The following is a 24,751-nucleotide window of genomic DNA, read 5'->3' on the forward strand; positions in this document are numbered from 1 at the left end:
CCACCAACACCCTGGAGTTGTTCAGGGAGAGGTGGGCGCCGCAGGGAGTGGAGTGCATTATTTCCTCCTCCAACTCTATTTTGATTTAGTCCCTGCCCTCCCCCTTCCCTGTTTGATCACACAGCATTGCCCTTTGATGTGAAGGGCACTGCTTGTCACTGGCCATTCAGGTGTTTCCCTTCTTCCTGGTGGTGGAAATTGAATAAAGGTTCGTACACCTTGTGTCTCTTACTGTGTCTCACACCTGCACACACACAACATTGGTGCTGGGGGAAAAATAAGCTCTACCGCAGTTAGGCGGTAGTGTGGGGGTTAAATAAAAAAAATAAAAGCAGGAGATTAGTGTTAGGGGTTCTATTCACTCTGAGAGCTGGCTCTTGAGGGAGCTGGACCAGTGTGTGTGTAAACATGCACAAGGACTCTCTTTCTTGAAGGTGTCTGAGAGGAAGGGGGAACTGATTCTGGGACCAGCTGCCCCACAAAAAAGGAAAAAAAAAGAACAGGAAAGTCAGACATTCTGTTCACTCAGAGATGACTGTGTCAAGGACTTTCCAAGTGTAAGTAAAGAGTGACTTGGTGACAGGATACCGGCCTCTGTAAAGTTATTGCACTCCTGGTTCTGGACTTCCTCCATGAGGCAAATCATTAGGGATACTTTGTCAACAGCATGCCATTCTCAACAGCATAAAATGAAGTGTGTGCTTTGTCCAATCTCTTGCTTTTTCCATGTTCCTGATAATCACAATCAAAATTAAAATTCCAGTGATGTGCATAGGACACATATGCAGTCATTGAGCAGTGAAACAGATTGTCAACTGGCAATGCTGCAGCAATGGGTGGATTAAAAAAGCAGCCTCTGTGGCAAACAGGGAGGTCTGCATCCAGGGCAACACTTACCCGTCAAACTTCACTGCCATTAACATTAGCCGTGAAAGCACAAAGGATGGTACAGGTCTTATTTCAAAATTAAATTACATTTTTATATATTGATATTACATTAATTTTACTGATACATGCATCATTGTTATTAGTTGAGACTAGCCCATTGGTTCCACTGATGGTCACAGGGTATTAGAACATTTCTTTTATTATGCAAAAATAGTGTTGTGTTATTTTGATCATTCTTTATTGAAAGGATAGCTGATCGGCATGGACGAGTTGGACCAAAAGGACTGTTTCCATGCTCCACAACTCTATGACACCTTTAGGAATCATTTGGTCTCATTGGTCCCATAGAATTTTTGCCAGCAAGACATTGAGCTAATAACTTCAATTATTTTGTCTCTGTAGCAGTTCCCTTTAAAAAAAGGCAGTTTCAGCACTAAAACACACACAAAGTATTCTGGTGTTCTGACCTATCATCTTGATACCATTTACTAACAACACAGTGCAAATAATGTGCATTACATACAGCAACTCACAGCATTTTGATTTGGAACTATACCACTAATTCTTCAATATTACAAAACCTTGGAACTAATCTCCTAACAGCACCCTGGATATCCATGCACCACGTGGACTTCAGCGGTTCAAACAGACAACTCATCACCTTTTTTATTAGGAATTGCAAGAAATGTTGGCCTTGCCAGAGATGGCCAGATCCCATGAAAGAATAAAATAAATTCTGATTACACTCAGAACCCTCTGTAGCACAGCTGTCATATATTTTCATTTAAATAATAATCTGCTTTTTCTATTCTTTGTACCAAAATGAATAATCTCATGTTATCCTGAATTGTACTCAATTTTTTTGCATGCCTATTTATACTTCTTGCCAGATTTTGTGTCGTCCTCACAACATGCTTTCCCATCCATTTCCATATCACCAGCAGATTTAGTCACAATTCTCTCTCTTCATCCAAGTCATTGATATAGATTGTAAACAGGTGATGTTGATTTATTCCAATTTTTTGTTTCCAGTTATTATACCCAATATCGTGAACTCTTAATCTTAAATTTAGCATCTATCAAATGTCTTATGAAAATCCAAATGAAATATATATAATCATTCCCCTTTATCCACCCTACTTCTTACATTCTGAAAAAGATTAAAAAATATATCAAGCATGATTGCCTTTACAAAATCAGAGTTAGTGTGCTTGATTACATTGTACTTTTTAAGATGTCCACTGCCATGTCCTTAATAACTGATTTCAGCATTTTCCCAATTACAAATGTTAGATTAACCAAGTACCCACAGGTATCTATTTTTGGTCTTCCTCCTTTCCAGAAAAGGGGTGTTACATTGGTAATTTTCCAATCTGCAGTGATCTTTACATAAACCACAGGATTTTTAAAGATTACAACTTTCTGCCTTTGCTCCCACTATTACTTCCCCTGTCTCATGCCCTAATGTTATTTAAGCTATTTCACGGTGTGGACTTGTTGGGCCGAAGGGCCTGTTTCCACACTGTAATGTAATGTAATCTAATCTAATCTAATCTAAACCAACTGGTTCACTACCTCTGTAATCACTTCCTTTAAGACCCTTGTAGACCATCAAAGCTAAGGGGACCTGTCAGCCTTTAATCCATTTGTTTGCCTAGTACTCTTTCTCTAGTGATAGTAATTGTTTCAATTTTCTCCCTTGCCTTTCTACTTGTCTTGGTATGCTTTTGATGTCTATGATCATGAATACAGATATAAAATACTTTTTTAAAATTTCTGCCTTTGCTCCCACTATTACTTCCCCTGTCTCATGCCCTAATGTTATTTAAGCTATTTCACTTCATTTTACATAATTGAGAAACCTTTTATCATCTGTTTTTACATTTCTTGCTAATTAGCTCTGATATTCTAACTTCTCCCTTTATTTTTTCATTCTTTGCTGGCTTTCAAAATGTTTGTGATCTTCTGGCCTACAACAAATTTTTGCAACATTGTAGACTTTTTCTTTTAATTCAATGCTATTCTTAATTACTTTAGCAAGATGAATCACTTTCTCATGAACATTAACTTCTCAGTCGAAGATATCTTTAGAGTGTTATGAATTTTTTCCTTAAATATCTGCCACTGTTTCTCTTTCACTTTAACTCTTAACCCATTTTCCCAGTTTATGGTAGCCAACACTGTTGTCATACTATTGCAATTCCTTTAGTTAGAATGAAAACTGTAATCTCAGGTCAAATTTTCTCATTCTGAAACTGAATGTGGAATTCTATCACGCTTCAATAACTTTTCTCCAGATGATCATTTACAATTAGGTCATTAACTATTGTTATTCTGATATATATCACAAGATCTAAAATATCCTGACGAAGGAGCAGCGCTCCAAAAGCTAGTGCTTCCAATTAAACCTGTTGGACTATAACCCGGTGCTGTGTGATTTTTAACTTAATCCTGTTCCCTGATTGGTTTCACAACATATTGTCACCAGAAAATGTCCTGAAGTCAACCCCAAAGTTATCTTTGTCAATTTGATTTGTCCTATGAAATGAAGGTTAAAATCACACCATAATTATAGTACCTTCCTTACTAACTGCCACCATTCCTTGATATATATTTTGTGTTATGGCGTAGTTATAAACTACTCCTATCAATGACATGTTTCTTCTGCTATTTTTTATTTTCACCCAAACTGATTCCACACCTTGATCTTCCAAGTCAAAATCATTTTGCTCTAAGGTATTGTGATAAAATTTTATAGCACATGACTATAATTTGGGAATTTAAATTTTAAAGTAGTGGTTAATGAGGTTTTGATTTAGTTCTGTGAAGATGCCTTTTTTTTAAAGAGAGATAGGAGTCCATTTTTGAATACACTGTTTCAAACATCATTTCCAAGAAACCATATGACTGAAGCTAATAAGAGATAGCTACCTGGGGAATTAATTGATGAAATGTTTATAAAGTTGGACAGTTAGGATAAATAGAAAGACAGACTCATGGCCAAAATCAGGTTTCAGTTGAGAAGAACAGCTTCATACCAGAAGTAAGTAGTTTAGTTTATGGTAGTATAGGTTTGCACAGCTGGAAATGACTAGTTTTAGCAGTTTAAGTGGACTGGGGATTTCCTAAAATTCAGCAAGAAGTCAGTGAAATAGTGGACATCTGAGTATCTGAGGGAGAGACAGAGAGAGGATCACATCTAGAAAGCCATTGAAAATAAATGCTTGCAACCATCTTAGTTACATAAACAGTTCAAGAATTAAGATTAGAAAGATACTTCACTGAGGTTGAGTGTTTGTAAAGGATAATGCTGTCAAAAAAGTTGAACTTCTCTTTTTGCTGGTATGCTAAGATCTTTCTACATTATCATATTTATATAACTTTTTTATTCTGTGTAATACACTTATATTCTTTTGTTAAAATTCAATGGCAGCCTCATGTGGATGTAACTGCACTCTCCGTAACCTAACTGCAAAACTAAAACTTCCAATCTATCAAGACAGATATTACCCTCAGATTTGACGTGTCCAACATTACCATCAGGTGGGATCATATCTGTACTAATTTCATCCAATATTAACAGAGCTATGCTGCCTCATTTTCATTTCTTCCTACTGTTTTGAAATGTTAAAAACTCTTGAATATGCAGTTAGTTTCTTCAATGGCTGTCACATTAGGCCTATTTATTTCTATTTGTGCTGTCAATAGTCTATATTATCGCAAACATTGCATGCATTCAGATAAAAGACCAATACTATTGTTGTCTTAACCATTTTTACCTGTTCCAACTTCATTTGTTAGTGCATTCTTATGTTTAGATGTGCATTCCCTTCCCAGCACTCCGATGATCATTACCTATATCACTAATCTGCTCTTTAATATTCTAATCTTCCCTTACCTGGACAGGCTATTTGCACCAAGTAAAAAGTTGATGAGACAACTTTCTAAGTTGTGAGTAAACTTCCATCTTAAATAAGAATTTGAGAAGTTCATTTATTTTACTAAATACCAGAGCAAACTAGAGTGAGCCAGTGAAGAACATTTCTTAAGCCACAAGCATTTAGATCTCCAAAACCAGTAACTACTAACTTGCACCATTGGAAAACTTATTGTCTAAGGCTAGATACTATAATTTGTGCATCAGCAGTTTGAACTGGACCATGAACTTATGGCAAAGTTATATTAAATAGTATACAGTATAGATAATATATAAATTGCATAGGATCCTGGACAGGTCATAATTAGAATACTGTGTACAATTTTGGTCGTCATCGTATTAGAAAACAAAAACCCTGAAGAGGTGGATACAAGATATACAAGGATGAAACTGTGGCTCAGTTAGCCATAATCTCAGCTCTTGAGTCAGAAGGTTGTGAATTCAAGATGGATTCCAAAACCCAGAGCAGAGGCTGATACTCCAAATCAGTCCTAAGGAACTCCTACACTATCAGAAGGATGATCTTTGGGTTTAGATGCTTAAGCTAAGGGACCATTTGCCTCTAAGATGAATGTAAATGATTCCATGGCATTATTTCAAAGAAGAGCAGAGCTACCCCAGATGTCCTTTCTAACAGTTATCCCTCAAACAATGTCACAAAAAGCATATCATCTGGTCATGATCACACTGGGACCTTGCCACGTGCAAACTGACTATGGTGCATTGTTGACATTGCAACAATGACTATACAGTCAGTAGAGTAATTTTGAAATGAAGTGCTTTGGAATGTCCTGAAGTCTTAAAAGATGTTATATAATTGCAATACTTTCTTTATACAGAACTGAAAGATTACAGCTATTGAGAAAGAAAAAGCAGTTTGGGATTTATTTTTCTGTACAGAAAAGAAAAATATCTTCAGAAAAGATCAGGTGTAGACATGGTCAAAATTATGAACAAGCTTAATAGGATGGTTATAGAAGGGTAAATGTTTATACTTTCATATCTGAAACAATGTATTAATTTGATTTGTATCTTTGTCGAACAAGTCTTATTGTAGAATAAATCAATAATTCTGTTGTTTGTTAAGGAAAACTGATTGATAGACATTTTTATTCTAAAATTTAATATAGATCAAAATATAACTGGTCATGTCAGTAACTGCATAAGGTATTTAAAGTTAGGTCATGACCAATGGAGTGGTGGGACTGGAGAGACACAGTGCACTCTCCAACCCCTCAGTTGTAACACTTTACAAGCACAAATTTAAGGGGTTCATCCAGAAATTCTACATTCACATGTACTGTTAGATGGAAGACACAGTTTGCATAGTAAATACAATTTGCTGCTTATTCAGCAAATCTGACAAGTAATTAACGATTTTATTACTCTGTGCTGGCTGAAGTCTAAGAGGCGCTACTTTTATTGCAGCACTACACAGACTTAATATCAACTTACTAGAGCAGATAGCACCGTAGGCCACTATTTGCAAAATCTTGTGTAGTGCCTTCAATTACTTAAAGAAGAAAGACATGCAGGTACTGGCCTGAGGGACACCTGTGCCAAGTGAATCTACATAAATTTGCAAAATGCTAAATATAAGTTTCTTAAAAAGAAAACTTTCATACCTATGATGTCCCAATGGGACAACATCAAAATCTCAATCAAACTAGCCATCAGCCTTAGATGAGATGCTAAAATTTCACTTGACTGTGGCTCAGCAAATAAACCCTATCTTACAAGGTAATGTAAGTGTTTTAAATCCTAAAACCCGAGGAATGCAGAAAACCATATCGCTTATTGGCTGGCTAAATAACTGGAATATGTGAATTCATAGAAGAATGACTGTTCTGTATTGACAGGTTAAACATCTCACATGAAAGGGATAAACCCCTGATATTTTTATTGTATATATGAGAGTGATCTAGACTAGATATGCTGGATCCAAACTTAGTTGAAAAGCAGTTTCTTATCAATTAAAAGAAATATTAATATTAGTAGTTATTTACAGAAGGAGGCTGCTAAAATTTTCAAACCAGAAATTAATCTGAATCTTTTGTCACATGATCATTAAAATCAGAAAAATCAGTTTCTACCATCTTGATTTATCCACCTAGAACAACCCTCCATTTCCCAGTGCTGCTTCCAGCTAATTCCTAAATCATTCCAGATTTTCACTTAATCGCTCTGTTCAATAGGCCATTTCAAATATTGTTTTTTATTAGTTTAACTCATTTGCCCTTGTACTAGTTTCAGTTTAATTTATTGTAGTCACATGTACCTAAGTCCAGTAAACGCCTGGTTTTGCAAACAGTGCAAGCAGATCATAACAAACAAGGGCATACAGATCACAAGGTGCTTAGCTAGACCATAAACAGTATTTAATTTAAATATTCCATATTTATCCTTTCTATTCCCTTAACAAAGTTAAGTGTCTCTATGTCATCACGTTTTAGAAACTGTCTTAATATGTTAAAACGTCCCAAGCCCATCTTGCCTTTCCAAATCTCATATCCTTCAAACTAAGGAATAGACTAATGTCTGTTCATTTGACTGCTTTGATGGCTTGAAGACTTCCCTCTGTTTTACAGTAACTAGAACTGAGCACAGTACTCCAATGTACAGTCTGAAAAAGATCAATAGAAACAAAGATCAGGAGAGATGTAAAACTGACTGCTGATTCATGACTGCCCATATTTTATCACACAATGTCAATTTTGTACCCATGTTAAATTGCTTACTGTTATAGATGGTTCCCATTCCCACTCCCTCTTACAACAGTTTTTAGACTTTAGAATTTTATGAAAAATACCAAAATCTCTCAGCACTTGGCTGAACCACAAACCCGCTTATTAAAACAAATCTCTGAGTGCCCTGATACAAAATTCTAAGTGAGTCTATATTACACAACACCTTTTTGGTTTTAATGATTTAAATATCTCCACAATTTAACCTGACCTAAGACAAAGTTACCATGACTTATTAAGAAAAAGAATAGTTTTGTAAAATCACAGGCAAAATCTCATGCTTTGCTCAATTCAATTCAACTTAGACCAAACCCTTTTGATTTGGTTGTTCTATTTAGGGTGTCCCTTAATCTCTCAGTACCCATATCATTTGGATTTGACTGACCAATCCTGACCCTTCTGATTGCAGTATAATTACTTCAATTTCATCCCCTTTTTATAGTGATTCATATCAAATATTTCATAATCATATCAAACATTTTCCCATTGATTGGGATATCTGTGAGTCAAGGTGTCATCAGGTTTTTTGCAGCACAGGAACACTTTGGCCCATTGCTTGTCATCAAGCATCCATCTATTCTAATCCAATTTTCCAGAACTTCGCCCTTACCTGAGTATGTATTGGCATTTCTTGCATTCATCTAAATACTTCTTAAAATGTCATGAGGTCTCCTGTTTCTGCCACCCTTTTGGGCAGTGAGTTCCCGATAATCACCATGCTCTGGGTCAAAACATTTCCTCAAATACCCGCTAAACCTCCTGCTCCTCACTTTAAAACTGTGCTACCTTGTTACTTACCCTCCTACTCAGGGCAGTTACCTTATTTATGTACCTTGTCTGTATGCCTCAGAACTTCATGCACTCAGTTAGGAGCTTCCTCAAACTTCGCTGTTCTAAGGAAAACAACCACAATCTATGGAGGTACCAGTGTTGGACTGGGGTGGACAAAGTTAATAATCACACAACACCAGGTTATAGTCCAACAGGTTTATTTGGAAGCACTAGCTTTTGGAGCCTTTGGTGGTTGTGGAGGTTAAGATCATGCTCACAGAACTTATAGCCAAAGGAAAGTCCAGTGTCATGTAGATGTGATACAGTAAACAATCTTAGATTAAAACTTTTATAATGAGATATGCTGGTTTCTGTTCTTTTAAATTAAATTCTCAAGATAGCTCAGCTTTTTAAACAATTAATGTGAATTCTGTGTCCCAATGCTATGTCAGACTGACAACCCCTCTGTACAGTTTTGGAGTTTTACATGGATTCATGCACTTTTTGAATAAAATAAAACTAATTTTGCAAAAACAAATTCTCCCCCTAAGCTCATATGTGTGCGCATGTAGGAGTGACAGATTGAGTGTGCATGTGATAAAGTGTGTGCGTGTGTAAGCTTGGTTAAGTGTGTGTGTGTGAGTGTAATGGGGTATGAGAGAGAGGGTGTGTCTGTTGGTGTGAGTGCAGGGGGTGTATGTGTGTGCATATGAGAGACACCTTACATATGAGGGAGGATCTACGTGGTGTGAGTGTGTGTGTGTGTGTGTGTGTGTGAGATAGAGAGTGTGTGTGAGAGTGTGTGAGAGAGAGAGAGAGTGTGTTATTGAGTGAGAGTGAGTGAGTGTGTGAAAGAGTGAGTGTGTGTGAGAGACACGCGCACGTGGGAGAGAGAGCGAGCGAGAGAAAATGTCGTGCATGGGGTCACCTGTAGTGTGACATGAACCCAAAGGCCCGGTTGAAGCCATTTCCATGGGTACCGAACTTTGCTATCAGCTTCTGCTCAGCCACTCTGCATTGTTGCTTATCCCAAAGTCCGCCTTGGAGGATGATCACCCCAAGGTCCGAGGCTGAAAATCCCAGACTGCTGAAGTGTTCCCCGACTGGGAGGGAACACTCCTGCTTGATGATTGTTGTGCAGTATCCATTCATCCATTGTCATCGTGTCTGCTCGGTCTCGCCAATGTACTATGCCGCAGGGCATCCTTGCCTGAAGTGTAGGAGATAGACCGCGCTGGCCAAGTCACATGAGTACTCGCTGCATACATGGTGGGAGGTGTCCCCACGTGTAATGGTGTTACCCGTGTTGATATTCTAACACATCTTGCAGTGATTGCTGTGTTGTTGTCCTGAAGGTTGGGCAGTTTGCTATGAATCATGATCTGTTTAAGATTTGGTGGTTGTTTAAAGATGAGAAGTGGGGGTGCTGGGAAGGTCTTGGCGAGGTGCTCATCCTCATTGATTATGTATTGCAGGCTGTGAAGAACATGGCATAGTTGTTCAGCGCCCGGGAACAAAGGGCACCCTGTCTGTTACAGCCTGTGTCTGTTTCCTGTGGAGGTCATTACAGTTTGTCACTGTGGCACATCAGAACTGGTGGTCGATGAGTTGAGCATCGTACCCTATTCTTATGAGGGCATCCTTGAGCATTTCCAAGTGTCCGTCACGTTTCTCTTCATCCAAACAGATCCTGTGTATGGAGAGGGTTTATCTGTAGGAGATGGCCGTTTTAATATGTTTTGGGTGGAAGCTAGAGAAGTGTAGCATTGTGAGGTTAACCGTGGGTTTGCGGTATAGTGAGGTGCTGAGGTGCCCATCCTTGTTGGAAATCCACGTGTCTAAGAATGAGACAGGTATTAAAAAGTAGTCGATGGTAAGTCTGAAACTTGTTGATCTCTTCATAGCTAAATCAACATCCTGGTGAATCTCTTCTACACTCTCTCTAGTGCAAGCACATCCTTCATATAGTAAGGTAAAGTTTCCATAGTCCCAGAGAACCACAAGGCTGCTCCCTTACGAAAGAGAGACAACTGGTGTTGGTTTAAAATGAGAGTCACCACATCTCTGATAAGAGGTGAAGTTGAAATGGTCGGACCTTCATGGTAACCTTCATAAAATATGGTGACCAGAACAGCACATGTTACACCAGCTGTGGCCGAACTAACATTATGAACAGTTCCAACATGATCTATTTCCTCTTGTATTCAACGCCTTGACTAATAAAGGCAATGAGCCCATATGTTAACCATCTCGTCGACCTGTCTTCAAGGATCAATGGACATACACATATAGTCCCTCTCATCCTCTGTATTTGCTAAGTTCATACCATTCAAAAATAATTTTAAAAGGCAGAAATTATCTTATTTTCAAAGAAATAACACACAGTTTAATAATATCTTTCACACTGTCAGGATACCCCAAACAATTCACAGCCAAATAAAAACATTTGAAATAAAGTCACTTATGAAAAAAGCAGCCAAACTGCACACAGCAAGATTCTAACAAATGAGTTAAACAAACAGATTACAAAGCATCAATGATAAATACCTGCCAAGCAAACTGTCCTGCAGGAAATGCCATGAATGTATTATGTTCACTTGAAAATGCAAATATAGGGCCTCATTTTAACATCTGATCCAAATGATAGCACATCCAACAGTGCATCATTCCTTCAGAACTACTCAATCTCAGGAGTGTTACTGCTGAGCTACAGATAACATTGAAGTAAATATTCCAAATACAATGGAGTATCCAAAGATTCCTTTTATATTACAGATGCTTTTACAGGTGAATCATTACCATAATTTATATTGCTCAAAGCTCAAATTTTAAAACATTAATTCATCTCAGTACTATAGTAGCATTTCATTAGGTAGATGGAAAAGCTACACACTGTGTGATTTTAAAATGCAGCACTTATGACAAAAAAATGTAGCTGGCATTTGTGCAACACAAAATTCAATACACACGTCATTCGCACAAAACAAACTGTTTAAGAAGGGTGGTAAGGACAAGCCAGGGAACGATAGACCAGTGAGCCTGACATCGGTGGTGGGCAAGTTGTTGGAGAGAATCCTGAGGGACAGGATGTACATGTATTTGGAAAGGCAAGGACTGATTAGGGATAGTCAGCATGGTTTTGTGCGTGGGAAATCATGTCTCACAAACTTGATTGAGTTTTTTTGAAGAAGTAACAAAGAGGATTGATGAGGGCAGAGCGGTACATGTGTGATCTATATGGACTTCAGTAAGACGTTCGACAAGGTTCCCCATGGGAGACTGGTTAGCAAGTTTAGATCTCACGGAATACATGGAAAACTAGCCATTTGGATATAGAACTGGCTCAAAAGGCAGAAGACAGAGGGTGGTGGTGGAGGGTTGTTTTTCAGACTGGAGGCCTGTGACCAGTGGAGTGCCACAAGGATTGGTGCTGGGCCCTCTACTTTTTATCATTTACATAAATGATTTGGATGCGAGCATAAGAGGTACAGTTAGTAAGTTTGCAGATGACACCAAAATTGGAGGTTTGGTGGACAGCGAAGAGGGTTACCTTAGATTACAACAGGATCTGGACCAGATGGGCCAATGGGCTAAGAAGTGGCAGATGGAGTTTAATTCAGATAAATGCAAGGTGCTGCATTTTGGGAAAGCAAATCTTAGCAGGACTTACACAGAATGGTAAGGTCCGAGGGAGTGTTGCTGAACAAAGAGACCTTGGACTGCAGGTTCATAGCTCCTTGAAAGTGGAGTCGCAGGTAGATAGGATAGTGAAGAAGGCGTTTGGTATGCTTTCCTTTATTGGTCAGAGTATTGAGTACAGGAGTTGGGAGGTCATGTTGCGGCTGTACAGGACATTGGTTAGGCCACTGTTGGAATATTGCGTGCAATTCTGGTCTCCTTCTTATCGGAAAGATGTTGTGAAACTTGAAAGGGTTCAGAAAAGATTTACAAGGATGTTGCCAGGGTTGGAGGATTTGAGCTATAGGGAGCGGTTGAGCAGGCTGGAGCTGTTTTCCCTGGAATGTCGGAGGCTGGGGGGTGACGTTATAAAGGTTTACAACGTCACCTTGTGGATCAGGTAAATAGGTAAAGTCTTTTCCCTGGGGTCAGGGAGTCGAGAACTAGAGGGCATAAGTTTAGGGTGAGAGGGGAAAGATATAAAAGAGACCTAAGGGGCAACTGTTTCACGCAGAGGGTGGTACGGGTATAGAATGAGCTGCCACTGGAAGTGATGGAGGCTGGTACAATTGCAACATTTAAGAGGCAGTTGGATGGGTATGTGAATAGGAAGGGTTTGGAGGGATATGGGTCGGGTGCTGGCAGGTGGGACTAGGTTGAGTTTGGAAGTTGGACCGAAGGGTCTGTTTCCATGCTGTACATCTCTATAACTCTAAAAGCATGACTGACAGAATGAGGGTCACAGGTGACACATGTTTCTAGATTGTCACATCTCACTGGAGTAACATACTAGAAATCATGCCACACTCTTCCCAGTGTTATCTCAAAAGTGAAAGCCTTTACCAAACTATGTAAAGTCCACAATTTATCTGTCAGATAAATCCAAGTCAATAGAAAACACAGATCATGTTTGTGTACATAAAAACAACTACTATTTATTACAAATAAATAGATTCAAATCTCAAGTAGACAACTATGAACTGTTGAAATATAACTCCATCCCCCCCCATCTAAAATATGCACGCACAAGCAAATGTGCATACAAAGAAAAATATTTTGGTGTTATGGTTGGAACGTTAAAAAGACATTGGGGAAACAGTTCAGTACCTCAGGATTCTATGGAGTGTTGCTTTTGTTTCCCAAGTCCTCCAGTTCTCTAACATTTTCCTACGGGCTCTCTCACTTCTTCACAGGAGGCACAATTATTTGATTTACTGTATTGGTTAAAAGCAACAGGGTACAATAAATGGAGGGAGAAAATAAACTTATTTTCTTCAGGCTTTCAGCATTTTAATGGACAGGGAGACACACCAGCTGTCTTCTCAACAGCCTATATGCTCTACATCCCATTATGAAGCATGACTGCTCAAAGATTATTTGCAGAGCACTGTTCACACCCATAAGCTGTTCACCTGCTGAGGAGCTAATCAGGCAGCTATGGTCAGGCTAATGATCTTTGGCATTCACAACTGATGACAAATGCCCAAACCAATCAGCTACTTGTTGCTGGCTAAATCTCACACAACCTGGTGCCATGCAGACTCCTTCCACACTTGCCCCACAGTTTTCAAATCAACAGTGTAAACACAACTTCCAATTATTTTCATTAACCCGCTTCTTAAAAGTACAGCAATTTCTTCCACAATCCTTTTTTTCTAAGATAGTGCTTTTCCCAATTCAGTCCACAATCAAAAACAAAGTAAAATAAAAAGATACAGTCTTTACAAGATGCACTTGTCTATCCACTCCACTACTCCATCCACATTCTGATGTAGTGTGTGTATTCTGGCCCAGCTTTCACTTATTGCCATATGCTGTCTGTGATGACTACGATAAACCTGTGCTTGGAGCCTCACTTCGACTTAGTGTGGTGAACAAGCCCTTCTGAGTTTCAGTACTTTTTTTTTACCACTGGTGGAACCTTTTGTCCCGAAATACTTTTTGTTATTCATAATATTCATAATGCTTAATAATAGGATGCAGTCTTTTTATATCAGTCCCTCAAAACTTGTCCGATTCATGTGGATAGCATGTCTGCGCATAGCCTAACTCTGACTGCACTGCTAAAGGTCACCAATACAGAGTTCATTGTACTGCTAAATGGTATGGTGCATTATTGTAAAGTTTAACTCATGAGAAAATGCTGCAGATAATCAAATATTATTAGCCCTTAGCAGGGGTGTGATAATTCCATTGAAAAAGTAACTAAATATAAAAATAACTGGGCAAAATACAGTCTTACAAAAGCAAATGGCACTACAAAGAGGAACATTTTGAACAGAGGGGTTAGGTGGTAACTCTGAGGGTTTTGGTGGCACTGTAAAGGGACAAGCACCTGTGTGAAGAAAACTGTGATAGCTGGAGGAAAACTACAATCATATGATGTTTGTACTGTATTAACTAATTTGTTTTTAATTTGATGGGTGAGGAATTATCAATGAGAAATGATACTGAAGTTTCATTTAATTACATCCATTATAGTGCCAGAAACTTGCTGGGAATATGAGTTGTAGTTTTCTACTGTTAGTTAGATTCTTCTAGGTTGTCAAGAAGACAATATCTGTCCTTCAATTTCATAGAAATATGCACTTCCATGATTCCAATTTGGCAGGCAGTGAGTGTGCAAGTTAGAATAAATTGAAACAAAGAGCACTGAGTTGAGATCCTTGGTGACAGCAACTATAAACTTTCTGACTATTTTTACCACAATGGGTACATGAAGGAGTTCATAAGGCTGAAATGGAACTAAAGCATCTGATTAAATCAAAAACAACAAAAATGCTGGTTCAACAGACTATGGAAGATATAAGACTCTGAAATTCGACAATATCTGTCATACCACATGCCTGCCAAGTAAAAGTCTGAATGACAAAATGGAACAGAAAAACTTCATAGATTTTTATCAGTGGATTCCTAAAAAGAAACAGAGTGGCTGGAGTGTTAAACAAGTCTTTAGCGCTATCTTTAAAATTTCAATGTTTAAAATAGAAGTTGGTTTATTTTAATATATTTTCTTTTTTTCGATTTGTAGATTTGTTTCAGATATTCATTCACTCTGGTCTAATGATGCATCAGAATGACCAGATTATGAATCAGGAGAGGATCATGATCATGGATATTGGTAACTGATTTATTTTAAAATCAAACTCCCTGTATAGATGGCACAGTAATATTTCAAAAATGAAATATTCAGTGCAACTTTTAAACAAGAATATTCAAAGATAGAGATTGGAAATAAATGCTTAACATCTTCCTCAATATTTTTATACGATGATGCCAATGGTGAGCTTCCTCAAGCAGCTCCTGGAAAGCGGAGAACTTTTGGAACAAGGATAACACCTTTAAAAACGAAGGGCCCAACTTAACTCTGTAAGTGAATTCAGTTTAGAGTTAAAATTGGGCCCACTGAAACAAACCTGATCCTTTTTCTCAGATCAATCTCACCTAATATACTTTTCATGACACCAATGAATTCCTTCTCTATTCAGCAATACATCCAAGCATCACCCAACCCCATTCACCAGATTGGTTTCAGCGATCTTTGGCGTTATACTTCTTCCACAACTTAAGTTTCCAAGACTTTACTACTTATGCCTAAAAGGCTATACTCTAATTTTTCAAGGCTTTATCAGAATGAACTGTTGTGTCAGTTCCTTTCATAATTCTAAAATCTTAAGTAGTTAATCTATTTTTTTTAAAGAAAACTTGCTCAAGTTTCTTGATCTTTCTTTGCATTGTCAGCAATCTTTACTGCTTGCTTAAGTGGGATCATATGGGATATGGGGTAATCTTTTAGCCTGGACAGATGATTGGCTGATGGATAGAAGACAGAGAGTCGGGAAAAAATGGTTTTATTCTGGGTGGCAAGATGTAACTGGTGGAGTGTCACAGAGTTCGGTCCTTGGGCCCCAGCTATTTCCAATCTACATTAACAACATGGATACAGGGACAGAAGACGCTCTAGCCAAATTTGCAGACGACACAAAAATAGACGGGACAGTAAATTACAGGGAGGAAATAAGAACCTTATAAATGGATATAGATAGGTTAGGAGAGTGGGCCAAATTGTGACAGATGAAGTTTAACGTGGATAAGTGCAAGGTGATAATTTGGGTCAAAAAAAGGGAAGGCGACCTATTATCTTCGGGGTGCTCCAGAGCGGAGGGATCTAGGTTTACTTGTTCACGAGCCACAGAAAACTAGCACACAGATACTTCAGATAATAAAGAAAGCGAATTGTTGGCTTTTATAGCTAAAGGAATAGTATATGAAGGTATGGAAGTGTTGGTGCAACTGTACAAGGTATTGGTGAGACCGCACCTGGAGTTCTGCGTACAGTTTGGTCCCCATATTTGAGGAAAGACACAGTGACATTGGAGGCCGTTCAGAGGAGGTTCACTAGATTAATTCCAGAGATGAGGGGTTCGTTGTATGAAGAGAGTTTGAACAGTTTAGGCCTATACTCTCTGGAATTCAGAAGAATGAGAGAGGATCAAATTGAGGAATTCAAGATGATAAAAGGTGTGGATAAAATAGATATGGAGCAGATGCTTCCTCTTGTGTAGCATTCTAAGATGACACGGCATAGTCTTAGGATAAGGGGTAGCAAATGTAAAACAGAGTTGAGAAGAAACTACTTCTCTGAAAGGATTGTGAATCTACACAATTTGCTACCCCAAAGTGCGGTGGATGCTGGGACAATGAGTAAATTTAAGGAGGAGTTAGACTGATTTTCAATTGGTAATGGGTTGAAGGGATATGGAGAGGAGGCAGGAAAATGGCAGTGAGGAACATATCAGCCATGCCTGAGCAGATTCGATGGGCCGAATGGTCTAATTCTGCTCCTATGTCTTATGAACTTGTAAGTGCTTGTCCACACACAAAATATCCCTCCTAAGTATTGTTAGCTAGAAATCCACCATGTTCCAGATCTTTTTCTCATTGCCAAACAAAACTATTGCAATACTGATGCTGCAATACCACAGTCAGAATAATAAAACATTAAGTACGATAATTAGACACAAGATTACTGTGATCAATGTTATTAGAGATAAATAAGTACATAAATAATGTAGGTATTTCAGCACTGCAATTGGTGCATCATATTTTTCAAGTAAAATTAAATTTGAAGATGCTGGAAATACTCAGCAGATTAGACAGACGTTGTGGAGAAAAACATAGTTAACATTTCAGGTGTCAAAACTTAAGACCATGTGACCGTTAAGTCCTAAGAGCAGAATTAGGCCATTCGGCTGATTGACTGCTCCACCATATGATCATGGATCGCGGTTCTGCATGGATTGCAAGATTCCCATTGTGCAGAGTAGAAAGACTGCAGGTGTGGCATTGTGGACCTTTTAGGCACACTTAAGCTGTACTATATCTGAAATGGATTCCGTGAGATGTCAAGGCATAGGAGGAGAATTAGGCCATTCAGCCCAACAACTATGCTCCACCATTCAACAATGGTCCATATGATTCTCAACCCCATTACATTACATTACATTACATTACAGTGTGGAAACAGACCCTTCGGCCCAACAAGTCCATACCAACCCGCCGAAGCGTAACCCACCCATGCCCCTACATTTACCCCTTACCTAACACTACGGGCAATTTAGCATGGCCAATTCACCTGACCTGCACATCTTTGGACTGTGGGAGGAAACCGGAGCACCCGGAGGAAACCCACGCAGACACGGGGAGAACGTGCAAACTCCACACAGTCAGTCGCCTGAGGGAATTGAACCCGGGTCTCTGGCGCTGTGAGGCAGCAGTGCTAACCACTGTGCCACCGTGCCGCCCACTGTGCCCATTCTTCTGCCTTCCTCCAGTAACCCTTAATTCCCTTACTAATTAAGAACCTATTTAGCCCTGTCTTTAATACAATCAATATCTTGGTCTCCAGACCCCTCTGCGGCAATGAGTTCCACAGATTAACCACCTTCTGGCTGAAGAAATTCCTCTCCAACTCTGTTCCACAAGATTGTCCCTTCACTATGAGGCTGTGTTCTCTTAGTAGTGTAAACATCTTCTTTGTCCAGTCTATCCAGGCATCTCAATATTCTGTAAGTTACAAACTCTTCATCCCCAGGATCATTCATGTAAACCTCCTCCAGAACATTCCAATGCCAGCACTTCCTTCCTTAGATATGGGACCCAAAACTGCCTGCAATATTCCAAATGCAGTCTGACAAGAGTTTATACAGCCTCAGCATTTTCTGCTCTCATGTTCTAAATATCTTGAAATGAATGCTAATGTTGCATTTCTGTTCCTAACTAACAAATGAACCTACATGTTTACTTTAAGAAAATACTAAACTAAGGCTCTGAAGTCTTTTTGTGCTTCAGATTTCCAAATCTTTTCTCCATTTAGAAAATAATGTGTGTCTCTATTTGTCCAATCTAAATGAATAACCTCACACTTTCCAACACTGTATACCATCTGCCACTTCTTTGCCTACTCTGTCTAAGACTTTCTGCAGGCTCCCTGCTTCCTCAACACTACCACAGCCCTCCACCTATCTTTGTGTCATATAAAAGGCAGCAACAATGCCCTCAGTTCTTTCATCAAGATCATTAATATACAACATAAATAGCTGTGTTCCCAAAACAAAACTCTGTGGACTCCACTAGTGACTGGCTTTATCTATACTGTCTGCCTTCTGCCAGTCAGCCAATCTCTACCCATTTCAGTACCTTACCCCAAACACCAATGGTTCTTACCTTAGTTAGCAGCCTCCAGTGCAGCACCTTGCTAAAGGCCTTCTGGAAATCCAAACAGATGGTGTCCACTGGCTCTCCTTTATCTAACTTAGAATTCTTTAAGGAGGTAATGACTAACAGATTTGTCATACATCACCTCCCCTTGACAAAGCTGTGCTGATTAAGCCCTATTTTACCATGCATTTCCTAATACTTTGCAATTTCATCTTTATAATGGACTTTACAATCTTACCAACAGCTGAGGTCAGGCTAACCGGCCTAGAGCTTCCAGTCTTCTGCCTCCCTTCCTTCTTAAATAGGGGTGTTACATTTGCCAATTTGAGGCCTCTGGGACTTGCCCTGACTTCAGTGATTCCTGAAAGGTCTTTCCTTCACAATCTTTTCAGCTATCTCCTTCAGACTTGTGAGGTTTAGTCTATTTGGTTCAGATGATTCATCCACCTTCAGACCTTGCAGCTTTCCCATCACCTTCTCCTTAGTGATGGCCACTAAACTCCCTCTGCCCCTGACTCTTGAAGTTCTGTTATGCTGCTGATGTCATCCACTATGAAAACTGATTCAAAGTACTGATTCAGCTCTTTATGTATTTTCTTAATTACCCATTACTACTTCTCCATCCTCATTTTTCAGCTATCCAGTACACACTCTTGCTTCTCTCTTACCTCTTAGATATCTTAAAAAAAACTTGCAATTTGTTTTACATTACTAGCTAGCTTACTCTCAGATTTCATCTTCTCCTTCCTTATTGCTTTTTAAAAGTTATCCTCTGCAGGTTTTTAAAGGTTTCCCAATTCTCCGATTTCCCACTAACCTTCACCACATTGTATGCTCTTTCTTCGCTTTACGCTGTCCTTCACTTCTCTTGTCAGCCACAGTTACCTTGTCATCCCCTTCGCACATTTCTTCTTACTTGGGATGAATTTCTGCTCTGCCTTCTGAACTAGCCCCTGAACCTCCTGCTATTGCTGCTCTACCATCCTCCATGCTAAGCTCCCCTTCCAATTATCTCTGGCCAGTTCCTCCCTCATGTGTTTGTAGCTACCTTTCCTCAGCTGTAATACGGTTCCATCTGACTCAAGCGTGTCCCTCCCAAATTTCAAGGTGAATTCTCTCATATTATGGTCACTATTCCCTAGTGGTTCCTTCATCTAAGCTCCTGAACCAAGACTGCCTCATTACACATCACCAGATTCAGAAATGCCAGTTCCCTGGTGGGCTCTACCACAATCTGCTCCAAAAACAATCTCATTCACATTCCACAAATTCCTTTCCTTGAGATCTGCTCCGAACCGGATTTTCCCAGTCTACCTGCACATTAAGATTCTCCATGATTATTATAATAACGCCTTTCTAACACGCCTTTTCCTGATTTATTTTCTTCCCCACATCCTGATACTGCTTAGTGGCCTGTACACAACTCCCATAGGGTTACTTTTCCCTTTGTGGTTCCGTAACTCTACCATCACAGAGTCTAAGCCTTCCAACTCTACATCACTTCTTGCTAGCAATTTAAATTCATTTGTTACTAAAAGGCAATCCCGGCCCTTCTGTCTATTTGCATGTCAGCTCAATAGGATGTGTATCTTTGAATATTTAGTCCTAGCCATGATCCTTTTGTAGCCATGTCTCTGTGATACCCACAATATCATATCTGCCAATTTCAACCCATGCTACAAGCTCATTTACCTTGCTTTATATACTATGTGCATTTGAGTACAACACCCCCAGTCCTGCATTGACTTTCCTCTTCTCACAGCTGTCCCCCCATCTGCAATGCCTGAAGTTAGATTCAAGACCCTTTCCATTCTCTCCATCTATTACTTGTTCTGGAAACTTTTGTAACCTTTGCTGAACCCTTTAACTTTTTCCATAATTTTGCACAAAAATGAGCCTACATCTCTCCACAGAGGGTTTTAACTTGCTGAATAAATCTTGCTTTGGTTTCAGATTTCATAATTTTCTAGTATTTTGATTTGACTTAATTGTACCATTTTTGTTCAGGGACAACTTTCCTTCGGTCTTGACTTCATATTTTCATTAATAACCTCAAATTTGCCACATAATCCAACATAACAATCGTGTTTCATCAAGATCTGCATGGGCAACATAGACCAATCAACATGTTACACTTTCATCAGACTATTATAGACTTAACATAGAACATAAGTAACTGTGCGTTACTGATGTTTCTTGCCGCAAGCATGCGATATTTAGTTTGTAGCTAGTTTTTGGTTTTCGGCCTTCTGGTTTACTTTTCTGACTTGTTTAATGCACTCATTAAAAATTTTACAATTGCACAACAGCCCTCTTGAACATTTTTTGAAAGAGCTTTTTTTCTGGCTGATTTAGGCATTGTTATTTGTTTCTTTCTAAATAATAAACTGATACAGCCTACATCAAAGGAGATCTTCCATCTCGCTGATGTTCCTTCCAATTCCATTTTCGAGTTTTTTATGTAAAGATAAAGCAAAGAACTGACCTGGGGTTCAGAGAATGCTTGTTGAATGCTGTTTATTGGACCATATGGTACACCACTACCTTCAAACAGTTCCAACCAGTTTTGTGTTGTCTTGTCTAGAAATCTAAATAAAAAAGAATTCTGTGGTTTAGACATGATGTACTGATTTTGAAACTGTACAGCAGTATATCACTTAATTTGCAGTAGCCAGCAATAAAATAAAGATACACATTTCTGTACAAAACTAAACTCAACCCTGAGGCTGTGAGAGATGATATTTTCCAGATCAGATGTTTCTTTGATTTGAATGGAACCAAAATTTTACAATGCAAGCAAAAATATACTGCCTACAAGAACTTAATATTTGTTTTTATGAAACTGCTTAATTTTATCCTTCACAAATGTTATTCCTATCATAAATATTCCAATTTAAAGTGAAACTCAACAGCTTTTCCAATTTAAAGTGAAACTCAACAGCTTTTCTAAATTGGACGCAAGAAACTCAAATTCATATTGATTTTAAGAAATATTCTAGAGCTGTATTTAGTTCTTTCTGACTGGAGGCTGTATAAATGACAATAACATTAGTTTGATATTAAAAATACATTGTTAAAAAAAGGTTGGGGAGTTCTAACTCTCAGACAGTAAGGGAAATAAGCCTTTTGCAGTGCAACATCGATTGTCCTGACAAGGGAGTTACTAACCAGAGGATACCAGAGAATTGGAGAAAATTGGCAAATAAAAAAGGGAGAGTTACACAGTGAGTTATGAAAGCATTGCATGAAAGCATGATGGAATCAGTTTCAATAGTAATTTTCAAAAATGAATTGGATATATGTACATGAAAAGGGAAAATTAGTAAACTATGGTAAAAAAGCAAGTGTGGAATGAATTTACTACCTCTTTCGAAGAACAGTGCCAAGCCTAAAAGCTTGGCTTGGGTGGCATGGTGACTCAGTGGTTAGCATTGTTGCCTCACAGTGCCAGTGATCCAGGTTCGATTCCCGCCTCAGGCGACTGTCTGTGTGGAATTTGTACATTCTCCCTGTGTCTGCGTGGGTTTCCTCCCACAATCCAAAGATGTCCAGGTTAAGTGAATTGGTCAAGCTAAATTGCCCATAGCGTTCAGAGATGTGTAGGTTAGGTGCACAAGTCGGGGGAAATGTACAGTAATAGGGTAGGGAAATGGTGGGATACTCTTCGGAGAGTCAGTGTGGACTTGTTGGGCTGAAGGGCCTACTTCCAAACTGTAGGGATTCTATTCTATAAAAAAGGTTTTCAATCTGTGCTGTCCATGTCCATGGTCCAATCATCTGACAGAACATTATACAGTGAAGGAACTGAAGAGCTTCTTGTCCAATGACTGGTGTTCTCCCATCTTGCTGCTCATTGACTTACCATGAACCTATTAGCAACAAAGCATTGCATAAAATTCCATCTTACTGCACAGTAAGCTGCTGTGACCGATCCCACTCCAACATAATTCACAATCCATAAAAGTCAACATTCAATATTTGAAACAAAAACAGAAATTGGTGGAAAATATCAGCAAGTCCAGCAGCATCTCTGGAGCGAAATCAAAGGCAGCGTTTCAGGTCCAGTCATCTTTCTTCAGAACAGATGACACTGATTTCTCTCCACAGAGGCTGCCAGACCTGCTGACATTTTCCAGCTATTTCTGTTTTTGTTTGAGATTTCCAGCATCTGCAGTTCGTTCTTTTTTTTCTTACATTTAATACTTGTACTTTGCATTCATTCTCATGCCTATTGCTCAAAGAAGGCAAAACTCATTACTTCCACTTCTACTTGGCAGTTGATCGATTGTTACTGATAACAAAAGGGTTGTGTTTTTAAGAGTTTCAATTCTTTTTTCATCCAGATATTATTGCCTTCAGGAAACTGATAGATGACACTTTTCATCTTAAATCAATTGCTGATTTAATCACACACGTGTTCACATATTTTATCTCATTTTCAAAAGGTGGTTGATTAGCACTAAAATAAAATTTGACATAGATTTATTAGCTGTCAAACAACATAATCTATGAATAATGTTAGTAAAACAGTTATCACTACACCTTAATTTAGCTTTACTAACCTACAGGAAATATCAATACCAAATGTGAGTGGTTATAATGATCACCAATCTCTATACAGGTAGGAAATCTTTAGAAAAGAAAATGCTCAGATGTGATTACATCAATCTCTGGATTGAGGACAGGTTGAAAAGGTAGGCATGGAGAAGATATTTGTAATTACAGGAGACATAAATACTAAAATCACTAATAAATCTAATAAAGTATTCAGAATGATCATCTAAATGGACGTACATGGAATAGTGTAGGTTAGATGGGCTTCAGATTGGTATGACAGGTCGGCGCAACAGAGGGCCAAAGGGCCTGTACTGCGCTGTAATGTTCTACGTTCTATGTCTTTACTAAAAGAGTAGCATGAATGTAGAACACAACACTTGATGCAAAAAGTATTCATTTGAGAAGCTTGGGTAAAAGGGTTAAATGAGGAAGGATGACAGATAGTTTATGTGCAGAACTAACTGGATTGGTCTAATGGACTCTATGTTTTGCTGACTTGGTTATATTAAATGATATGTAGTAAACACAACCACAATGCAAATTTTTCCTGTGAAGAAATTCTTTCATTGGTTTCACTCATATGGAAGTTATTGAGCCTGAGTAAGGATAGGAATTTCCTCAAAGATGCTCCTACTCTGTTGCCATAACTGAGTGGAGGAAATAAAAATCACTCTGAACCATTGAATTTAAATACCATCATGTTAAAATGAAACATAGGCTACTGATAAAAAAAAGAATAAAATTAAACAAAATGTTTATACTTGACTCAAATAGCTGGTTTCTTTCAAAAATAGCCGAAAGACAATACTGATTGGTGAAAAAGCATTTCAAAAATGTACTGGAATGTTTTTTCTGGAAACTGGATTTTAACCTCTTTTGCATCATTACTGAATTAAAGCAGCTTAAAATAACTCCACAAAGTCCAGTATCCCATCACCAGTCGTCCTTTATTTACACATGCATTGTACGTGATACTGACCCAGCTGGCTCTTAAAGTGAGCAAAACCCCTAATATTCCTTTTATTTTTTTTTTCGAGGAGGTCTTCAGACCTGCCCTCCCTCCTCCGTACACTCCTTTTTTTTTCTTTTTTTTTAACCCCCACACTACCACCTAAGTGTGGTAGTGCTTATTTTTTTCCCCCCCAGCACCCATGGTGTGTGTGTGCAGGTGTGAGACAGTGTAAGACACAAAGTGCACCAATCTTTATTCAGATTCCACCACCAGGAAGAAAGGAAAACACCCGGGTGGCCAGTGACAAACACTGCCCTTCACATCAAAGAGCAGTACTGTGTGATCAAAACAGTGAAGGGGAGGGGAGGGACTAAATCAAAATAGAGTTGGAGGGAGAAATGATGCACTCCACTCCCTGTGGCGCCCACCTCTCCCTGAACAACTCCAGGGTGTTGGTCGACACCGCGTGCTCCTTCTCCAAGGACACCCGGGCCCTAACGTAAC

General features: G+C 38.8%; 1 protein-coding gene across 6 annotated transcripts in view; it reads right to left on the bottom strand.

The window, feature by feature from the left end:
• Positions 1 to 24,751, bottom strand: part of sugct (succinyl-CoA:glutarate-CoA transferase) — a 438,232-nt gene that overhangs the window by 240,017 nt on the left and 173,464 nt on the right. For 4 of the 6 annotated variants that reach the window (XR_006311489.1, XR_006311490.1, XM_043688917.1 and 1 more), the window contains exon 11: positions 21,224 to 21,326. Coding sequence is in view for 4 of the 6 variants with exons in the window: in XM_043688917.1 (XP_043544852.1) it covers positions 21,224 to 21,326 (103 nt within the window). In the remaining 2 variants the exon portion in view is untranslated. Of the gene's footprint in view, positions 1 to 9,483; positions 10,179 to 13,208; positions 13,233 to 21,223; positions 21,327 to 24,751 lie in introns of those variants that run through there. The other 2 variants (XM_043688916.1, XM_043688919.1) reach the window with 2 other exon arrangements.

The sequence above is a fragment of the Chiloscyllium plagiosum genome, chromosome 4, assembly GCF_004010195.1.
Source record: "Chiloscyllium plagiosum isolate BGI_BamShark_2017 chromosome 4, ASM401019v2, whole genome shotgun sequence".
NCBI lineage: Eukaryota > Metazoa > Chordata > Chondrichthyes > Orectolobiformes > Hemiscylliidae > Chiloscyllium > Chiloscyllium plagiosum.